At 43.0% G+C, this 19,601-nt stretch overlaps 3 protein-coding genes across 5 annotated transcripts in view; 1 reads left to right on the top strand and 2 right to left on the bottom strand.

Annotated features, from left to right (window-relative positions):
• The window catches only part of LOC110975759 (uncharacterized), an 18,507-nt gene extending 11,019 nt beyond the window's left edge, over positions 1–7,488 (bottom strand). Inside the window, exon 1 of the mRNA XM_022228518.2 lies at positions 7,352–7,488. Within this exon, the coding sequence (XP_022084210.2) occupies positions 7,352–7,367 (16 nt within the window). The 5' untranslated portion in view covers positions 7,368–7,488. The remainder of the gene's footprint in view (positions 1–7,351) is intronic.
• LOC110975758 (uncharacterized) overlaps positions 1–15,945 on the top strand; it is an 18,978-nt gene extending 3,033 nt beyond the window's left edge. The window contains exons 3-24 of one of the 2 annotated variants that reach the window (XM_022228515.2): positions 64–183; positions 813–982; positions 1,791–1,916; positions 2,428–2,619; positions 3,056–3,152; positions 3,281–3,390; positions 3,875–3,932; positions 4,661–4,722; positions 5,231–5,291; positions 5,634–5,687; positions 5,904–5,978; positions 6,390–6,592; positions 6,779–6,895; positions 7,385–7,576; positions 8,094–8,178; positions 8,713–8,924; positions 9,080–9,196; positions 9,876–10,067; positions 10,744–10,858; positions 11,364–11,641; positions 12,237–12,434; positions 12,851–15,945. In XM_022228515.2, the coding sequence (XP_022084207.2) occupies positions 64–183; positions 813–982; positions 1,791–1,916; positions 2,428–2,619; positions 3,056–3,152; positions 3,281–3,390; positions 3,875–3,932; positions 4,661–4,722; positions 5,231–5,291; positions 5,634–5,687; positions 5,904–5,978; positions 6,390–6,592; positions 6,779–6,895; positions 7,385–7,576; positions 8,094–8,178; positions 8,713–8,924; positions 9,080–9,196; positions 9,876–10,067; positions 10,744–10,858; positions 11,364–11,641; positions 12,237–12,434; positions 12,851–12,928 (2,912 nt within the window). In that variant the 3' untranslated portion in view covers positions 12,929–15,945. Of the gene's footprint in view, positions 1–63; positions 184–812; positions 983–1,790; positions 1,917–2,427; positions 2,620–3,055; positions 3,153–3,280; positions 3,391–3,871; positions 3,933–4,660; positions 4,723–5,230; positions 5,292–5,633; positions 5,688–5,903; positions 5,979–6,389; positions 6,593–6,778; positions 6,896–7,384; positions 7,577–8,093; positions 8,179–8,712; positions 8,925–9,079; positions 9,197–9,875; positions 10,068–10,743; positions 10,859–11,363; positions 11,642–12,236; positions 12,435–12,850 lie in introns of both variants that reach the window. The other variant, XM_022228514.2, reaches the window with a different exon arrangement.
• Positions 15,428–19,601, bottom strand: LOC110975761 (uncharacterized). Of its 2 annotated transcripts, none has more exons than XM_022228522.2 (2): positions 19,501–19,601; positions 15,428–17,007 (listed from the first exon to the last, which is right to left on the bottom strand). In XM_022228522.2, the coding sequence occupies exon 2, from the start codon at positions 16,985–16,987 to the stop codon at positions 16,382–16,384; it is 606 nt and encodes a 201-aa protein (XP_022084214.1). In that variant the 5' UTR covers positions 16,988–17,007; positions 19,501–19,601; the 3' UTR covers positions 15,428–16,381. The 2 variants fall into 2 exon arrangements, with proteins under 2 accessions (XP_022084214.1, XP_086999508.1); XM_087143382.1 differs by lacking the exon at positions 19,501–19,601 and adding an exon at positions 19,160–19,494.

Here is a 19,601-nt window from a genome sequence, read left to right as displayed (position 1 = left end):
TGTAATATTGTTGGAAATCTGCATTGATTAAGAACATGTTCCCTCCCCCCCACTCTTTTTCAGAGGTTCCGTTGGAGATGAAGCGTAGCAGCCCTCTACCGCCCATCCCTACATCCCCAGGAGTGGTTGCCACAGCCAAGCAAGGAGTCCTGCCCCCTCACACCAGGTTCATCTTTGTTGTTGGTAAGATTGCCTTGATTTATCACATGCATTTATTAGGCCCTAAAATTAAGCAATTTTTCCAAGGCATCTGTATCAAACAGGAAAAGGTGCCGAGGTACAGTTAAAAAAGCCAGCGACTTGTGTTTTATTATGGGCTGTATTTGTTGTTACTTTTTGTGTTTTTTTTTTGTTTTTTGGGTTTTTCTTTAAAAGAGGAAATTGTACTTCAAGAACACTTTGTCCAATTTGAACCAAATATTCAAATATGGCCACTGGCCTACAAGTCAGCACTTGTGCCAAACTGGCCCATCGTACAACTGGAGATGATGCACTGTTCACTTTTGGTGAGGATGGCGGAAGGGTGCCAAACTTCAACCTGAGAGCTGTATATAGAGAGAGTTGTGCCAACTTCAGATTTTAAGCTGTGTTTAGCAAAAAAATAGCATAACCGTGAGCAGCACCCTGAAATTTGGCCCAGCATGCTAAAGTGAGACCTCTATTTGGTCTTTCTAATGAAAGGTTGAACGTACATTACTCAAAGAATGGCCTTAAAGTTAATTCTGCGGGGTCCAGTCACAACGTTAACTTCAAAATGCTCAGGATACTGATAATGATACCAATTCGCATGTGTCCACTCTGTTGGACAACAGGTGGGCCGGGCAGCAGCAAGAGCGAACACTGCAAGCGGCTGACCAATCGCTACAGCGGCTACCTGCACATCTCGGTGGGTCACATGCTGAGGAGGAAAATCAAGAAATACCCCAAGGGGAAATGGGAGATGCTGGCAGACCTGGTGCTGAGTGGACAGATGGTGCCCCACGTAAGTACCGACCAAGGACCAGTTGATTGGAGTATGGAAATTGGCTTAGCTTACAGAGATATTCGCTTAGCCACAAAAAACGGTTCCCGACCAAAAATGGCATGCATTGTTCCTACTACTGGGGCTGGTTGTCAGCACAGGGTTCCTCAGCCATCCTAGAAATCACGGAAAACCTTGGAAATGAGTTTCCCTTTCTCTGGGCAGGAAAAAAACCGGGAATTGATTGGTCCAAATAGGAAAGTAGTCAGTCTGTTATATTCTGTCTCAAGTTCATCCACTCGATGATTGGCTACAGTTGCTTCTAGAGATATCAAACGGAAAACAGATCAAACGACTAGTAACTATCCTGGAATTCTCAAAATTCATCAGGGAAAAATGAGGGAATAATCATGGAATTTTTAAATGCAGGGGAATCCTGTCGTAATGCACTTCCTGCATGATGAGTGTCAAGTGTGCAACATGACGTTCTTGTCCCTTTGTCCTCGGAAATGTTCCGTTGGCAAATCCTGACTCAGACATGCAAGTGGTCCATTAAAATGCAGATCAAACACAGTTACCAGGAACACACATTTCTGGTCTTGTGGCAAAGTTTCTAGTAAAAACTCTCCGGTAAAAACTTTACTGATATAGATATCTAGGCATCTTGCAGAAACCTCATCAGTTATTGTGCATGCCTTGTTTTGTCAATCTTCATTGTACATGTATCATGTGGATGCCCCTTTTTCGTAGGTTGGCTTAAACCCTGCTTTCTTATGCAGTTGCACAATTTTTTGCCATGAAAATTTGTGCTTTCGTCATCAAAATGTAGGAGACGGCCTTTGAGTTGGTGCAGGCCAAGATAGGGAGCAAGGTGCAGAAACAGCCAGACCTCCTGGGATTTATCATAGAGGGGTACCCCCGGGGCATGGAGCAGGTGCAGGCTTTTGAGAAGGAGGTATGTTTCAGTTTTTTAATGTGTATTTCTAGACCATTTGACGATGGAGGTTTTACTTGCTGTACTAGATACTGTACAATACCTGAGCTTGGAGCTTGTACCGTAGCTTTACTTGTGCAAGGCAAAAAAGGATGTGTTGCATGCAACACTGGCATCCTGTTCCAGCTTTCAACTGAATGTACACAAATTTGCTACATCTTTGTACGAAAGTAATATGATAAAGGATGAAAATCTGCAGCGTCAATAGCAATGAGAATGCAAAAGTGGAAACACTGCTTGCAGGATTGGCACACTGTACAATCAACCAATTTTCAACTGAATGTGCACAGTGAGAGGATTGCAGCTAAGCAGTGACTTAACAACATCCAAGAACTTATCGATAATTGCAGTGTTTTTCTATTTTTACTTCTAAGGGTATTTATGACAATAATCAGAGAGTGCAGCTCAGTTAAAAGCTTTGTCAATTAAATAGTAGTTTTCATGGATAAATGCTTCATATTTCTTTGTACAGTTCGGAGCCGTCGATCTGGTCTTGTACCTGATGTGTGATGAGACCCGACTCAGGTTTCGCCTGGAGAAACGTAAGGACACCAGTGGCCGGTTGGATGACACAGATTCAGCCATCACCAACAGGCTAGCCAGCTTCCACAGCAGCGTGCCTGGCGTGGTGGACTACTTCCGACAGAAAAGTGTCCTGCACCAGGTACACTGATCACATTTAAGATATGTACTAATTTGTTTGTGAGGGCAAAGTAGGTTTATGCTTTTGACTGGTTTTGCTAGGACTGAATACTATTTAAGCAGTTAGATATCCTCAAAACTATCATTCTTTTTTGCGAAGCAAATTTTACCACACAGGTTTACTGCAAACTGCCCTGCCTCATGCTGTCAACCACATGGTCAGAGCCAAATGTGATTTGAATACAGTTTGGGGGGGGGTAATTTTTGCTGCTTTAGTTCAATAAAAAAAAAATTTTTCTTTTCAGGATACATGTTTCTGTGCTTCATTCATAGATGTTTTTGAAATCTTAAACTTAAGGCATGAAATCTGTTTTTAAAAGTGGTGGGAGATTGTTTTCTTAAAATATTCTGTAAACAGTTAATAAAGCCAAATCAATCTTACTGTCATTAATTGATAGGTCAACTGTGATCGCGACGTGGAGGAAGTGTTCTATGACATCGCCAACTTGTTTGACTCTCGTTTCTTCACGCAGAGTGCATCAGATGCCAGTAATAGTAAGTACATGTAGCTAGATGAGTCTGACCTACTTGCTTCATTTCCCATTCTCATGTTTAGTTAACGCTATTCAACCTTGGGCAAAATGCAGAGTGTAAGTTAAGACGGACTTTGTGTTGTTCTCCAGCTGGCATGGGACAAGCTGCTAGTCCACTTCCCCCGATCAAAACCGACATGAAGACCGAGGCAAATGGGGCTGAGGGGCAGGCGAAGAACATTCCGGAGACAGCGGAAGAGGTGAGGCTTAGCCATAAATTTTTGCACACCCCCCACAAGAAAATCTGTTCTGTAATGGCTGCTTTTTTATTTCATTTGTAACAATTCCATTATCAAATTGGGAGAACAAAGTGATGCGATTAGTCATTTGCTTTTGGGTACATTATGTGCAAAATGGAGGGATTTCTTTTGTAACATTGAGTGTGTTATACATGTACATGTACTGTAGGTCTTTTTTTCAATGGAAAAAGACACTCAGTGAATGAAAAGTTATTGACTTCTTATAGTGGGACACTTGATTGAATGGAAGGTTTGTGGTACAGTCCACATATCTAAACCAGCCAGCTAGTCGTGCTGGTCACCCATTCCACATACACCCATTCCACGTACCACTGAAGGTCAACGATGCTTATAACGTTGAACGTTTGCCTGCCAACCAACCAACCATGTTAGCTGACGTGCCATTTTTTTAAAGTCAGTTTCCATTTTGTGTTGTCTGCAGCAGGAAGCAGTTCTCACTGGATCACCGGGCAACATGTCAGGTTCCAAGCAAGGCACAGGAGGTAATCCAACAGATTTTCAAGAGTATAGCTTTGGTTTAGCCTTGTGTAATTTGATATATATTACGCTGCTCCCGGTCCACTCAGAGTGGTAAAACTCCAACACCACAGAATGGAATCGCATATCAGTAACTCTGGGAAAAATGAACTGATCTGGGCACATTATACCTCAAGTTGTTGCGAGGTGATGTTGTTGTTTCATAGTGGTTGCACAGTGCTGTTATCCCATTGCAACAGTGCTGGCAACTGATAACATGAATGCCACAGATTGCTGAAACTCTCGGCGTTATTCCAGTCCAGAGTGTTGCTGTGGGAAGCAATAATGAGTAGAAGGATTCGGGGTAGACGGATTCAGGGAGAATATCAAATGAAAAGAGAAAAACAGGTTTTGTTGTAGTGTTGTCTTGATTACCCTATTTTCATTGGCTCAGACTGATCACATGGCCGGATCATAAAAATACATGTGACGTTCATCCTTATGCAAATTACATTGTGATATCATAGGCTACATTAGTTCCCCGCTCCACAGTCCACACCGTAATGCAGGGACTGCTAGCGAGACAACACGTATTCATTCGTACCTGTGGTACTTTCACCTACATAAATGCCTGGAGCTCTGTGAGACCTTGGGTGTTAAAAACATTATATCCCACATCACAGCAGCTGATAATTGTTAATTGACTCTGTGAGAATGTGACATGGATTTGACATGTTTCTATTTCACTTATCAGACGAAGAAGGAACGGGAGACTCCAATGCGGAGAAGAGCATTGTGGACAAGACAGCAGAAGAAGTGAGTTTTTTCAGGCTCACTTCCAAGTTAAACCCTCGAAAATAGAAACTAATGTTCCACAGAGAAAAATTTCTTCCAAGAATCACCAACAAAAGCAGTCGCAGTCCGGTCTGCAACAATACATCAACTTGCCTTCATGTGTATTTTACCCTTAGTTTTCACTGTTAAAGGGCTTTTTACTTTTTTCTACCAAATGGCTGCTGGGTGCTCATGAGTGTACACAAGAGCTTAACCTATACCGCCTGGATCAACAAAATACATTATTCTACTGTTGTAATACAGTCTAAGAAAGTCCGAAAACAGTTAAAAAAGGATTACTGCCACCATATGTTCCAGACAGACCACATATTGATGTATATAAACTGTAGTATATTCTTCTACATACATGTATGTCACACTCTTACTGCTTTTAAGACTCATTTCGCGGGAACAAAAAGTAAGGACCAATATTGCTTTTGTTTTATTATAGTTTGTTTTTATTTCAATTCTTTATTCTTGTCACCTACAGAAAGAGGCTCTGGGCGCCGAAGGCCTGAAAATGATGGAAATGTTTGGAAAGCTCGAAAAAGGTGGGTAGGGAATGGGAAGTGCGGTGAGAGGGCTTCCAATTCATGCACTTTAGCCAATCAGGATGGGGGAACGGCTGTAGCCTGATTGACCGAGTCAGATATTTGGGGGCTGCTGCTGTGGCTTTTGTGAATAGCCACTGGCAATTCTGGGACGGTGTTGTCGTCCCAACCCTAGTAAACCATACGTGTTGACATTAGCAATTACTGCCACAGTTTGCATAACTACTACTAGTGAACAATGACTCTTAAACGAAATGTCAACTGTCACAATTTTCTAACACTTTATGCATTGTGTACATACATGTAGTTAAGAGTTTGCTTTGCATTTGGACACGTCAACAGGTAATCAGGAAGGTGAAGAGAATGCAGAGGCCCAACCAGCGGCCCAGCCAGAGGGTAAGTCCTGAACTTGTCTGAACTTTGCCTTGCTTGACACTCAACTATGATTTCTGACCACTTTTGTCAAAGAGAGTATCGTTGAATGATTGGTGCCGGACAAATTAGGCAACATTGCTTCATGGCACTATGGCAGATTGACAGTATAGTTGACCTTAGAAGCCCTCAACACTGGGTAAATTTTTCCTTCGTTGGGAACTTCTGTTTCTATTTCAGTGGAGGAAGAGCCAATCACCGAAGAAAAGGCATTCATAACCGGGGACAAGGGGAGAGTAGCAGATGAAGAGGCTGGTAAGTCATAATTCTCCACTGTGCACATTTCGATGAAACATAACCTTGGCCGAAAGAATGCACAATGTTGAAATTGATGTGATGTATTGTGCATTGTCCATGAGTAGTTGAGGGCGCACTTTCAGAGAACACCATCTAATGTGCTTATGTGCTGGCTACCAATGCAACGTGAAATTAGAAATAACTTGGGAAACAGTGCTGCTGTAGCACTGTGGGGCTCTAGTGTTTCAAGAGTAGATGCAGTTGTCAACAGGAAGTGTGTCTGGCCTGGTTACCAGAGCTCTTCATGCTGTTCCTGGGTTTGGTTTGAAGCTGAAAATGTGGCCTAAATTGCTCTGGCATGAACAACATGTAAGAGTTAAAGTGGGCCCTTAATTTGTTCGATCCTGTGTCTTTTTTTTTAAATTGCAGCAGAGAAGCTGAAGAAGTGTAAGATCATCTTTGTCATCGGAGGGCCAGGGTCTGGCAAGGGCACCCAGTGTGAGAAGCTTGTCAGCAACTACGGGTTCACGCACTTGTCATCCGGCGACCTCCTGAGGGCAGAGGTCAAGTCAGGATCAGAGAGGGGTCAGAGGCTAACAGCCATTATGGAGAATGGAGACCTTGTGCCACAGGTGAGTGTGTTTCGGGGTCTTTCAGTTTTGTACCTCTGTGGAATTGCTTGGATTGGGGAAATGCAGTGCTTAAATAAAGAATTTGTTTCTCATTTGATTATATCTTGGGTGTGTCTGCATGGTTTTGCTGATAATGAAATCAGTTGTCAATCTCAAGTTTCGTACATTTCTCTTTCCAATATTTAGGAGACAGTCCTTGAGCTACTGAAGGAGAACATGTTAGCCAAGGCAGACACGTCCACCGGCTATCTGATTGATGGTTACCCAAGAGAGGTCCAGCAGGGGATCGAGTTTGAGAAGCAGGTTAGTTACCGACCTAACTGCATCATCAGTACTTTCATGTCTAGGTGCATTGATAGCTTGCAGCATCATTTGGTAACTCCTTCATCAACACCATGCTGCTTTCTACCAATGGTCTTATCACAACTTAGAGTACACGTACTGGTACCCGTATTTGACTTGCTTAACTGCCAAATGTAGAGTATTGATGATATTGCATTTGCTGTAAAAGCTTCCATTGACTGTGAGGAAATGAAGACTTTCAATCCCGTAAATTTATCTGCTTCACAAAGATTACAAGGTTGCCGCAGTTGTATATTCAAATTCCCGTGTCACAATAAACTGTGATTGACAACCCACAGTTAACACTCATTGCACAGCTCCCCAGCCGGTAGAATATCTATGTAGCTGCAACATTTTAGTTGCAGTGGTAATGTGACTCAAGTGCAACTGTTATGTATGAAATTCAACTTTGCTTACCATTTTTCTCTGACATTTTTTGGGGTGGTCCAGATCACTGAGTGCACCTGCGCTCTCTACTTTGAGGTGTCCGATGAGACCATGACGGCCAGGCTCCTGAAGCGTGCCGAGACAAGCGGGCGGGTGGACGACAACGAAGAAACCATCAAAAAGAGACTGACGACCTTCCACTCTGCCACAGAGCCGGTGGTAGTGCACTACGAAGAGAAGAACAAGATCGTGAAAGTGTGTAGCATTAGATTTTGAAAGTTAGGCTGGGATGATTAAGAAATCCTGTTAACACTCAGGCCAGTTTTTTATTGGTTGAGAGTCTGACAGCTTAGGACTGGCAAGCATTACTCACCCACATTGAAAACCAGGCAGGAATCAGCTATGCTTTAGGGCCCTCACAGTTTTCTGTACGAAAGCTTTGGCAGCCATGGACATGGCAGAATTTGCATTGCAAGTGTGTTTAATTTCACCAGTAGTACATACAATTGCAAACGGAAATAAATTCTTGCGACCCCAACCTCGTTTTTGAGTGGTAGATCATAGATGTCTTAGCTTGTTAAAGGCTGTTAGATGCATACATTGTAGTTTATTAACAGAGAACCCCAACTCTGTAGAATCCACTGTGACGTGTGAGTGGCCAGTTATGGTTAAAGTAGTGTTTAAAGCGTATTGCATTTGTAGAGTAGGACACACTTCTTGTGTTAATTGTCGGAAGTAACTTGCCATTCCTTGTTTTCGTTGTCTGTGATAGGTATCGGCTGAAACAGATCCTGACAGTGTGTTCTCACTGGTGAAAGATGCCTTGAAAGAACGTGGCATTGAGCCTGCCAGCCAAGGTAAGCAAAGATCCGTGCATCTCTCCGTGTGGCAAAGAAGTTGTCTCAGCTCTGGCTTTGAATGTTTGCAAGATTCCCACTGCTTGCATATTGCCAACAGTTGGAGGGAAGAAAGAGTTCTGTGTCTTCAAAAGCAGACTCACGTAGGTTATAGAAGCCATTGCTGTAATGATAAGGTATCCTGTGTGTGGGTCATATCAGCACGTTAAATGTCTCTTTGACAAAGAAAGTGTTTGGACATGATACCAAAATGCATTCATTCCTTAATATAAAAACTTGTGTAACACGCAGTGTGGTGGCGCCAAGTTATTATGTCTTACCAGTTTAACAAATGAAACAAAGTCCACAATGTATATGTGGTATTGATTTAATTTCCATCACAAATCCACTTCGCCGACATCCAGTTTGCAGATATGAAGTGTGTTCTATGCATATGTTTCTATGGTTGCCATAGCTCCACATACTATTCACGGATTGTGTTAAAACGGAAGTTGCTTATCAAATTTGACGTTTCTGTTTCAATTGTGTTTGCAGATTCTGCAGCCGAAAAGCTGAAGAAGTGTAAGATCATTTTTGTCATCGGAGGGCCAGGGTCTGGCAAAGGCACCCAGTGTGAGAAGCTTGTCAACAACTACGGGTTCACGCACTTGTCATCCGGTGACCTCCTGAGGGCAGAGGTCAAGTCAGGGTCAGAGAGGGGTCAGAAGTTAACAGCCATTATGGAGAATGGAGACCTTGTGCCACAGGTGAGTGTGTTTCAGTATCGCTCAGGTTTGCACCTCCAGTTGCTTGGATTGGGCAAACGCAGTGCTTAAATGAAGAACTAGAAGTTTCACTCATAATGTCAATCTGTCAAACTGTCAATCTCAAATCCTGTCCATTTCTCTTTTCCAATATTCAGGAGACAGTCCTTGAGCTACTGAAGGAGAACATGTTAGCCAAGGCAGACACATCCACCGGCTATCTGATTGATGGCTACCCACGAGAGGTCCAGCAGGGGATTGAGTTTGAGAAGCAGGTCAGTTTACAGACATAGCTGCATTGTCAGTTTTGTCATGTCCTCATGCACTGACAGCCTGCCGCATCGTTTGGTAACTCCTTCATCAACTCTTGCTGCTGTCTACCGAAGGTGCCATGACCACCACTAAATGTGACTACACCCATTATCCCACACCCATCACTCACCCCAGACTGCCATCTGAAGATTTGCAGAATCTTATTACATTTGCCATAGTGCCGTCCACTCACCTTGACGATATGAAGTCCTCCAACCCTTTGCTGCAGACAACAGCAAGATGCCTCGCAGCGCCGAATTGATGCCACTTATAATATTTACCACAGGACACTGCATGGCCTCCGAATACAGCAACACACTAGCCTTTGGTCAAGGCAATCAGGGCAATAATTGTAGTCAGTGCTTGTGACACATAAAGTGTCAGGCTAGTGGGTGTGATCCAAAGTCTGCTGCCACAAATGCCTTTTACCTGCTCATTTTCTAGACTAAACTTCACCACCTTTGCTAAAGGCCTGCAACATGCCTTCTTGTGGTATGCTGGTGCTAGTTACAATCACTTTTCGGCAAGGATTTAATGTTATTGCGACTGAAATGATGTAAGACAGCTGCATGCATAAATATGAAATTTAAACTCCGCTTACCATAAGTTTCATCTCTTTTACATATTTCGGCGGTGGGTCAGATCACTGAGTGCACCTGCGCTCTCTACTTCGAGGTGTCAGATGAAACCATGACGGCCAGGCTCCTGAAGCGTGCCGAGACAAGCGGGCGGGTGGACGACAACGAAGAAACCATCAAGAAGAGACTGACGACGTTCCACAATGCCACAGAGCCGGTGGTAGTGCACTACGAAGAGAAGAACAAGATTGTCAAAGTATGAAATGTGATGTTTGTTGAAGTCAGGCTTCATCAAAAAGTCTTAGCTATGGCTAAGAATAAACACATGGAACTATGGAAGTCACTGACTAGCGGCCGCTTCCATTTCCCATAGATCCGTGTGCAACTGCCAGCCACAGCCAAGATTTTGATGCAGCCTTATACTGTGCAGTTTCAGGTTGTGTACAAATCCCATGAGCATTACAGCTTTTGCTTCCTGATTTAGAGCCTAATAACATGCTCAATTGTGGGAACCTTCACCCAAACACAGCTGAAGTAGGTACATGTAGTCTTGGTTTCAGACCATTTGCACCACAAACAGGTCTAGACTTATTAAGTCTTCCAAGTTATCCAAAGTACATTTTTGGGCACAGAAAGCGTGTGCTTTTGTGAACAGTCAATGTACACTGCTTGTAAACTTTTAACTTTTGGCAGTGTTGGTCAGAATTTTGGGTCAATTTCTTGACAACCTCAACTTAGTTTTGAGATAGTTGGTCATGTCATAAACCCAAATCCTGCCACAATCCTGTCAAATAGTGGACATTATTCAGGAAAGCATTGTTGATATTAGATACATTTTATTCAGTATCTTTTACAAACATGACAAAGGAAGTTTTTCCCGTGGCAGGTTTTTAAAATAATTTTGGTCCTGGATTATGCTTTTTCAATGACAGGTGTCGGCCGAGACGGATCCAGACAGCGTGTTCATGCTTGTGAAAGATGCTTTGAAAGAACGCGGTATCGAGCCTGCCAGTCAAGCAAAACGGCAGAAGTTCATTTTTGTCATTGGTGAGCCCTGATTTGTCCATCATCAAAGGTGTAGATTCACTTTAAACCACTATGTCCAAAACTGCTGTAGAAAAAAAATTGTGTATCTTGAATTGAAACATTCTGTTGTCAAGTCCTGCTCAAGTCCTTGTCCAAGAACATGTATAAGACCTTTGATAGACCAGTCACAAGTAACGGGATGAACGACTAAGGAATACTATTGTCACAGTTCATTTTGGAAAGCTTGTGACTTGACTGCCAAGTGAATGACTTGTGATGGACTTTTTAGCGGCTTGGCATGGACTAACCAGCAACGTTGCTGCAAAAGGTTGTTTCATTAAATTATTCCTTCAGAAAGTTTCTGTGTTTTCGAATGGCACAGTTTAATATCGGATTATACCAATCTCTTACCTGAAACTAATTACCAGCATTTATACCCTGCTGGAGTGTATGGATGGATACTTCAGGATCTCATTTTGAAAGTTTGCGTTGCTAATTTGTTTTTGTTTTATTTTTTTTTAAACAGGTGGCCCTGGCTCTGGCAAGAAAGAAGTTGCCAAGAAAATGGCTGCCCAGCACCAATTGGTCCACCTTTCTGCCGGTGAACTCCTGAGGGTGCTGTCCAATTTGGACACACCTGAGGGTAAAGAGGTGGCCCAGGCCATCCAGGCGGGTAGTCTGGCACCGCAGGAGATCCTGCTCAGTGTCATGCGGGAGGAGGTGAGGAAGAACGCGTCGGCCGACGGGTTTGTGATAGACGGGTTCCCGAGGACGGTGGCGCAAGCAGAAGAGTTTGTCGGCGAGGTGAGCTGAATTTCACCCATAATTTGTAGGTGGCTTTTTTTTTGTTTTAGCCAGGCGGCAATCTCTGTTGGTGTGATTTATCATGTGCATGCACTTCCAAGGGCAGATCCAGAACCCAATTTTGGGGTGGGCCAAAATTTGGACATGTTTTGTGTAATCTTTTCTGGCCTGTCTTAGGGAAGAAATGGGGAGCACCTTTTTACACACTTTGGATGGAAGGAAAATAATAGTCCCATAAAATAGCCTTAAAAATTGTTTTATTTTGGAAGAGGGATGGCCCTGTTGCCTCTTCCCCCCCCCAACCATCCTTGTGTGCTTGGGCCAAGTTCATTCAGCAGTCATAATTAACAAAAGTTCGACTTAGGGCACTTGGATGATAGCTGGTTAGACTTTCTTACAGTAGTGGACCATTTGGGACCAAGCCTTTGGGTGCAGTCTGACATTGCTGGTTATCATTGGCCTTTTTCATAATCAAGTAAAGAGGGAACAAAACATGAGCACGATGGAAAAACCACAGGATTGGGATTTTGCCAGCATCATTTGACAAGGGCTGCTTGACTTTGTGTCCATCACGATGCATTCTTACCTCTCGCAGTTTGGATACATCGAGGGGGCGCTCTTCCTGGAAGGGGTACGGGAAGACCTGCTCAAGAACATCTCATCAAGGGCAGAGACCAGCGGGCGACCCGACGACAGCGCCGACATTGCCGGCGCCAAGCTGGACAAGTTTGAGGCTGAGCTGCCCGCTGTCCGGGAACTCCTGGAGAAGCAGAAAACAGCAGTGAAAAAGGAGGTAGGTCCAGAATCGTTTAAAACCCACCAAAAAGGCTTTCATCTGACAAGTCTTTGGACCCACATTTCTAGCATTTCGTCACGCACCCGTCTTTGGTGTTGCAGTGGAAGTTGTGTCTCTGAAGTTGCTTAGACTGCAACAGAAGGGTCCATCTGCTCCAAGCAGGAACAAGAGAGGGCGTATTTTGCAAAGCAATAGTGGCTGTCCTTTGGTGGAAACTCAGTATGTGCGCTCACAGGTGTAAAGTGTATGTATTTGTGCTGGGTGCATGAGCCCTTTCGCAAAAATCCCTGCCAGGCTGCCTCATCTTTGCCTGTGAGGGCACACTTCAACCCTGGGGTAGATGCAGTTGAGGTGAAAGCAAAGGCGTTATCAATGAAACATGTTTGTTTTTTTCAATCCATTCTTTTCTGCAGCTTTCGTTCAAGGATGCGGCAGATGATGTTGATGCCCTCCTTGACATCTTGAATGCCTTTGGTACTGTAGACAAGTAGACAAGAACACATCAGGTCTTGCCCGCAGCGAGGCAACCAACTTCAACTCTCAGGATGCTTGGGTGACATAATCGTGTTTAAAGAGGTCATGGCAATAGAAGCACAGGCTGTTGTACCGTAGCGTCGTGATTCTGTCCAGTGTACACAAGGTCCGTTGTGCACCTCGTGTGGGCTCCATCCTGCCCTTGCTGAGGTTCAGTCCTACAAAGCAAATGTGCACTTAATTGAAACTTGCATGTAATTGTACTGTCTGGGTGCGATTCTGTGCCAAGTTTTGACTTGGGAACACACAGGATTTTCTGAATCTCTGCTTTGTCTGCACCTCCACCATCAGGCTTCAGCGTGGAGAATTTTAGTCTCGTACAGCCGACAGTGCCCGCTCCATTGCTGCTGCTGGAACATTGGACAGGCTAAAGCAAGGCCCAAGTTTGTAGCATTCTTTCATTTGGTTTGAAACAGTAACAATCAGAATCTGATCATGGACCGCAAGAGATGAACCTGGAAATGAAGGACAAAGCTGAGATTTGGAAAAGGGGCACAGCTAGCAGTGTGTGCATACATGACTGTAATGAATGACATGTCAGTGGACATTTGCAGTGGCCCCCATTAATGGCGGAAAGCTGTGTGTTGGGTTTTGTGTGGAACAACTTTTGTGGAATAGTGCCTCCGTACAAATCATTACAGTGCTTTCCACCATTGGCGGGGGCCATTGCAGATGACCAGTGATAGCATCATCATGGTCAGCAGATTTATCTCCGTGGCTCTTTGGGCGAGGCTACACAGCGCCCTCACAGGGCCAATGAGATGTGAATCACACCTCGTACATGTAGTTGAATTGGGAGTGCCAGGTCTTTTAAGGCTCTAATGTTATGGCAACTGAAGATGAAGGCATTTTTTTCACAAAGAACAAATTGTAATTCAACAACCAGAGCAGAAGCCATTGCTGCGGTGGCACAGTGCTCATCAGGTGCTAGTGGACAGGTGGTACGCGCGCGCTGCTTGCCTACTCGACTGATAGGATGTCATGATGTGCCAAATGCGTGCATGTGTCAAGTCTATCAATGCCTTCACCAGTGCAGCACCACCACAGTGATGGCAGTTCGTTAAATTAGTCTATAGGAATCAGGAATGGTATAAAAGTGCATCCGGTAATTACAGTAGGAGGAAATGGAAAGAGTGGTAACAGAAAAAATAGTCTTTCTTTTAAGTCATTGTAGGGCAGTCTTGCGGCACGACCATTTGCCAACTACTGGTTGATTTTTCCCCGGTAACCTTTGCACAGAATGCAGCTATGGGTACCGGGTAAAATCAACCAGTGCTTGACAAATAGTCACTGCTTGAACTTTGCCCCTAGATGGTGTAACTACACAAGCTTTTGCAAATTGGTGCATGGCAAAATTTTTCAAATAAGATATTATGCAGATATGAAGGCATCCTTATTATATAGGCGTGAATTGTTTAGCCCACGATTTTATTTTTATATTTTTAAACTATTGATGACCTGCATTTTACCACACTTTCATTGCTGTTCAGAGACATAGTACATGTAAATATTTGTGAATTCTTTCCATCTTTTTGTGATTTCAATGGAATATTCAGCTGTGTAAAATAATTGTTTTTGACTCATAATTTTTCACTGCCAAAATTTTTATTTGTCGTAAAAAAATCTGACAATCCGTTTTGAGGTGAAGGCTTGAAATTTATTGTTTTTACAGACTTTTCTGTAGCAAAGCCAGTCTTTCAATGCCCACTGATTAGTAATCCAACGTTTATTTAAAGGAGAGTAACTTGGTCTTCTGAAATGGGACCTGGGGCTGAAATTCATAAATTTTTTTTACCAAACTTTTACCCAATATTTCATGAAATTCTCATGTTAGCTATGCAGCCTACCATAAGGCAATTCATAAAGATGTTCACATTAATACTGATCCGTAAACAAACAAGGTAAAACACCATTACAGCAAGGTTTGGTTGCCACATGAAAACTATTTCTCACTTTCCCCTATACTGAATGTCTCTTGGTTTCTTTGTAGAACACAGTAAAAAGAAAGAATTTTCAAAATGGAAATCTGTGATCAGAGGTTAGATAACTCAGATATTCCACACTTTGTAAGCCACTTATAGTATGCGCTTACATTTATGTACATAGAAATGGTGTGTGAATTATGAACCACTCTGTGTCCTTTGTGCACATTCAGATGTAAATATTTTGCACCACTGTGCCTTTCCTTAGTATTGAGGCTTTGCATGGCTGCCATCTTGCTGGTCAATAGTTTTGTTCCACTGAGTCTGTATATAAGGGGCTTCCTTGTGGAACACAAGAGCTGCCCTGCAAGATGGCTACCACACAAAGCCTATGTTGAAGAAGTCACACTATTTTCACGTGGCAGATATTCAAATTCAAATTATGCAAAAAATACGCACAGATGTTATGCCAAAAGCTGAAAGCCATATTCTTCCACCACAGGTAAAAGAAAAAAAAAGTTTATTTACAAAATCTGAAGTCTGTCCAGACCAGATCAAATATTACTCATTTTATTTCATACTCAGACTGCCATTAGAACCTCAAAATTTTATCCAATTTAACTTTTGCACATTTTATCGGCTGTATTTTACTTTGCCTATTTACCTATATTAGTTGTACATGTAGCTCTGTATCTCATTGCCTTTCCAACTAAGTTGGGGAATTTACTCGATGACGCAACAGCTGTATAAATTTATATGATTTTATTTGTATATATAGCAAGAGATCTCTACTTGTATTTGCTGGAATTTCGACTCTGTTTACTTCAAGAAAGATAATGTCATATAAACATACTGTTGACTTGTTCAATAAGGAAGTATGCTATTCAGAAAGTTTGATTTGTTCTGCGTGAGTTCATAGTACAAAAATATCTTTGCATCTTCTTGTCAAGGTGTTATTTAAATGCAGTTGTGTGTGATTTTTATTTACATAAATGTATTAGAAACTATACTAATAGACAGTTGAACTAGTAGAATAAACTGCTGAAAATGAACTGGATTCTGTTGACTGGCTCTTTTGAGTTCTTTTGAACTTGGCCATCCACACCTACAGTTTCTGTCCAAACCACACCTTAAGAAGCTCCAATTACATTAACGAGGGTCCAAATACGTAACTTTATAGCTCCTAACACAAAGAACTTCAGAAAACATGCAGGCAAAATGGTACTGGAGGGAATCATGGCAGGAAATCCTCTGAGAAGGTGCCATTCTCGGCTGCTGTCAGATGAAGTCATAGTGGAAAACCATGTTGAGAGAAAAATTAGAAATAACTTTGGGAGGAGCCTGGTAACAGAAATAAAGTAGAAATTTCAACATACATAAAAACGGTCGGTTTCTGGAGATAAAATGGAAATAAATAGTCCATTTTTACGTACTGCAGGGCCTGCAGGCCAGTAAAAAGTGTAACCATGGTGACCATAGCTGGAACTTTCACTCTGAGGTCGATGTTGGCTCTTGAAGTTGTAGTACAAAAACAATGTGCGAGAGGGGCACATTGTTGACAACCTCTGCACTCTTGATAATTTTGGGGCATTGGTGAAATCCGAGTCTGAGGGCTACTGCCTGACTCTTCAGGTTGTCCTCTGCAACGTGAATCTCAAACCGCTCCATCCCGATGGCCTTGCCGTACTCAATCAACTTTCGGCAGGCGAGAGTGCACAGGCCAGAGCCTGTAAACTCTTCAGCAAGCCAGTAACCAAATTGTGCCGTCTTCTTGGCAAAGTTTATAACCCTCAGTCCGGCAGCCCCAATTATCTCTTCGACACGCTCATCTCGCGAGATCTGCTCCTTGAAAATGCCGCAATGTAGGCCGGCACCGCTCATCTCCTGCTCTTGGAAAAAGCTAAGCCACTCCACTTCCTGTTGAACAGTGATCACATTGGGAACCCAAGGCAAAAACTTGCTCAAAAAGTCTCGGTTTTTGTCCACGACGCGGAAAACAGACTCCGCATCTTTCTCTCGCAGCGGGCGTAGGGATATGGAGTCTCGTAAAGGAATTGGGAAAAAGTGGTCAACGTGCAGTGACGGTGAATCCATCTTTGGTCTACTGTAAGAAACTAGGGTTTCAACAAGACCAAGACAGATCGTAAGTGACACTATATCATCATTTTTTAGTCGTCGTTAAAGGCAGTAGGCCTAACAAAAATCATTTGTAAAATTTTAGGAGGCGGCCTTCTGTTAAACTGCATACAAATGTTAGGCCTAACAGGCCTAACGTTAATCATTGTCATGATTAATTTAGGACGTGGGGCTAGGAATGTGCAAACTCACCAAACAGAAGGGGTGCAAATCAGAACTTGAAAACTGTCCTTGAACTCAGAGAAGTCCCTGTTGGAGACAAAACCAGCCCCCCCCCTAAACAAAGAGAACGTCTCCTTGAAAAAGGGGGATTTTTTTCCAAGTGAGCTTGGATCCCCCAAACTCACATGCTATAATCAAGTTTTTCCCATATTTTCCATTTATGTAAGTTAGGCCTATGTGGGTTTTTTTATAAATTTGGTACTGTGTCACTCAAGTCACTGTGTGCAAAGGTTTGATATTCAGAAAAATTTTTTTTGATGTGATATTTTTTCCACCCTTCATGTCCCATTGCAGACTCCTGCTTGTAATCCTAGAAGTATTAACCGATAGGATCTTTTTTTAAATTGCAGCCTTGGGTGTTTTCTTCTGCCGAATTCAAATATGAAATGAAAAGGAACCCCAGACCAATAGTAGGATCCCAAACCCAAGCCCGCTTGAAAAATCTGTTACTGTTTTGGGAGGAATTCTCTCTTTCGGGGAATTGATTTTGTCCCCGAAAGCTAGGACTTCTCTGAGTTTGAGGACAGCAGCTTCATTTGCAAGCCCCACACGTTGAGCTATGAATAGCTCTCTTTTGACAACTGTCTTTATAATGTTGCCACCACAGCCCTACTTCAATGCAGGATGTTAACGCTTTAAATCCTAACTGCAGAACTGTCACAAACTTTGAATCTTAATACATTCTGAAAGTTGAATGACAGCACATTTTTTTGCATGGGAAGTCAAGGCACTAGAGGGCGCTTCGCACGAGAACTATGCACGACACAGTGCAAGGTGCCTAAATTTCCCATCCCACGCACAGACACCCGACGTCATTTGAGAAAAAGTTCCCCTGTGACTTAATAGCCATCAGAAAGCAAAAACCTGTCCAGAAAAGTTCAATTTAGGAGGGAAAATACCAAGTTGTTTGCTGAGAAAACACTTAGACCAGTCTCATAGGGTTTGTGCACAGGGTGTCAAATGGCGTCCGTATACGGAACTCTTCCGTCGTTGGGAGACACCTGGGCATTATTTTTGAAATAGAGACTGCCATGACCCACATGCCTACATCACGTCGGGTTTTTCAAGACACAATTACATGTACATGGCAAATGTAGGATTTCGGTGAGCTTAGGGTGAGAATCTGAAAGTCCAATCTCTGAAGAATAGGTCCTCCATTAGGCCCTATCCACCCCGAGCTGAAGTGCACCCCCAATCGGCGAAAGAAAGACAAGTGGTTACAAGCGGGTTCTTGGACGTAGTCTGTGTGCTCCGCGTCAAACGCACATATATACTTGCGCACCTCATGGTGTGCCTATGTGGTGAGTACAAAAAAGCATGTCCTCTTTTGTTTGCTTGGAGCAAATACAGGCCTTCCACCAGTGTAAGCAAAAATGTGCTGTCATTCGTCATTCAGTTTCAGAAGGTTGAAGGTAGGCCTATTAGACCATGCGAATGAATATCCTGGATTTCCGTCCACCGCCCGCATACTGCTGAAACAGTCACCAAAAAATCTCAGTATTTTCCCAAAGTTTCAGAAAAATTGTTGTTTTTCCCATCAGGAATGGTAAAAAATGGCTGCAAAGTAAATCGTGATGTCGTATTTTCCCCTGTACAAATGGCGTGATGCAAGACAGACTGAGACAGTGAGAGCTAGTCTACTGCCAAGGTTGGTTCCCTTTGCATGGACGTTACTGCAGTATGTACACCAACTAGGCCTGGGCCTAATAAATAATGAAAAAAGCCTCATGGTTTTCAAAATTGCTCAGACGGAAATCCGGGATGTTCATCATATTAATTCTCATGGAATTAGCATTCAAAGTTTATGACAATTCTGCAGTTAAGAGAAATGTCAGAAGAGAGCCATTCACAGCCTAACATGTGGGGCTAGCCTAACTGTAAAATAATAACATATAGGCCTAACACTACCTCCAGTTCCATGGGCCCAGGACCTACATCATGCACATGTAGTAGGCCCCACACGTAGGGCTGTAGTGGCTTTCTTTTCCTACCTCCATGCTTTTACAATCTGTCTCTTTGTGGTGGCGACAGAAAAGGGGCAGGTTGTAAAAGAGAGCCACTACCAGTGACCATACTAGAGCCAACTACAGCCCTGGTCTAATGCATTCCGGATCCCCAGCCTCCAGTCTTTTACTGCCAAACTGCAATTCTTTAAGTGTAAAATACATTTCTCCACTGACATAACTAACATTTTTTCCACATATATTAGGGCCTATGTGTTATGTCCATTTCCTAGCAAAGCAACATACTTTTTGAGTGCAGATAGCTTAACCATGAGATACAATTTCACCTGTGAAAGGTTTCCGAAAGTTTACGGGCGGGCGCCACCATGTTCTTGATCTGCAGCCTT

The sequence above is a fragment of the Acanthaster planci genome, linkage group LG11, assembly GCF_054643075.1.
Source record: "Acanthaster planci isolate LZ-2023a linkage group LG11, COTS_SCS, whole genome shotgun sequence".
Classification (NCBI taxonomy): domain Eukaryota; kingdom Metazoa; phylum Echinodermata; class Asteroidea; order Valvatida; family Acanthasteridae; genus Acanthaster; species Acanthaster planci.
This window is presented reverse-complemented; position numbering and strand designations above follow the sequence as displayed.

Coding starts and splice junctions, on each gene's coding strand:
- LOC110975761 (XM_022228522.2), bottom strand. CDS start 16,987: ATGGATTCACCGTCACTGCACGTTGACCACTTTTTCCCAATTCCTTTA.